This window comes from Sinocyclocheilus anshuiensis, unplaced genomic scaffold, assembly GCF_001515605.1.
Source record: "Sinocyclocheilus anshuiensis isolate Anshui unplaced genomic scaffold, SAMN03320099.WGS_v1.1 scaffold2125, whole genome shotgun sequence".
NCBI lineage: Eukaryota > Metazoa > Chordata > Actinopteri > Cypriniformes > Cyprinidae > Sinocyclocheilus > Sinocyclocheilus anshuiensis.
The window spans coordinates 4551-5498 of NW_015551130.1; the positions used below are offsets into that span (position 1 = coordinate 4551).

At 48.9% G+C, this 948-nt stretch overlaps 1 protein-coding gene across 1 annotated transcript in view; it reads left to right on the forward strand.

Annotated features, from left to right (window-relative positions):
• Positions 1 to 242, forward strand: part of LOC107663189 (heterogeneous nuclear ribonucleoprotein R-like) — a gene marked incomplete at its 5' end in the record, with an annotated part of 3178 nt that extends 2936 nt beyond the window's left edge. Inside the window, one exon of the mRNA XM_016453359.1 lies at positions 3 to 242. Coding sequence (XP_016308845.1) covers positions 3 to 242 — 240 coding nt within the window. The remainder of the gene's footprint in view (positions 1 to 2) is intronic.
• Between the last annotated feature and the right edge of the window lie 706 nt (positions 243 to 948).

The following is a 948-nucleotide window of genomic DNA, read 5'->3' on the forward strand; positions in this document are numbered from 1 at the left end:
AGGCCCCCCGGGGCCGCGGCATCAGAGGCGCGCGAGGAAACCGCGGCGGAAACGTGGGCGGGAAGAGGAAGGCAGACGTGTTTAACCAGCCGGACTCCAAACGCCGTCAGACCAACCAGCAAAACTGGGGCTCGCAGCCCATCGCCCAGCAGCCCCTGGGCTCCGACTACGCTGCCGGCTACGGCTACAGCAACGACTCGCTCGAGTTCTCCCAGGACTCCTACGGCCAGCAGTGGAAGTAGACGCGCAGCCCGCCCTCGTCTTGAGATTTGTGTTTGTTTGACTTTTCTATCCTCCAGTAGCCCTGTAGATTCTGTCCGTGGCACAACACTTTTATTCCCACATCCTCCTTGTTTTAAACTCCACCATGAGCATTTTAAAGAAGACACTGATACTTCCGAGCAAAGGTGTGCGTGACATGAGGGACGTTCAATCATGAAATGGCCTTCCAGAAAGATGTCGTCCTTCCTCCGTTCTCATCGTCTCTCTCTCTCAGTGCTAGTGGCATAGGGACTCGCTTGTAAATAATGGCTGTCGACTAGAGCTTTCTTTCAGCGTTTCCTTTTACTTTTTGTCGTTTTTTTGCAGAAGTGGAGAAAAGAATCCACTGGAGGGGGGGAGGGAGTTTTGTAGCAGGAGTGCTGTTTAGGTGTCTGTTTAGCATTTCTAGAAGTAGTCGAAGTGTGTTTTTTAAAAACTGATATACTGATGTTATAACTTGAGATGTTTTTTTCCATTTGGGATTTGCTGGTGAGGGTTTGGTCTGGCTTACCTTAATAGCTGCGGCCCGCTGGTCTGATGTTTGTATTTATAACTATAATTTTTTTGTTTGTTCAGTTTCAATAAAACTCGATAGAGCAACTTCCACTGGTTTCTGTGAGCTTTATGTAGTGTGTGTTTGTGTGTGTGTGTGTGAGAGAGAGAGAGAGAGAGTGTGTGTGTGTGTGT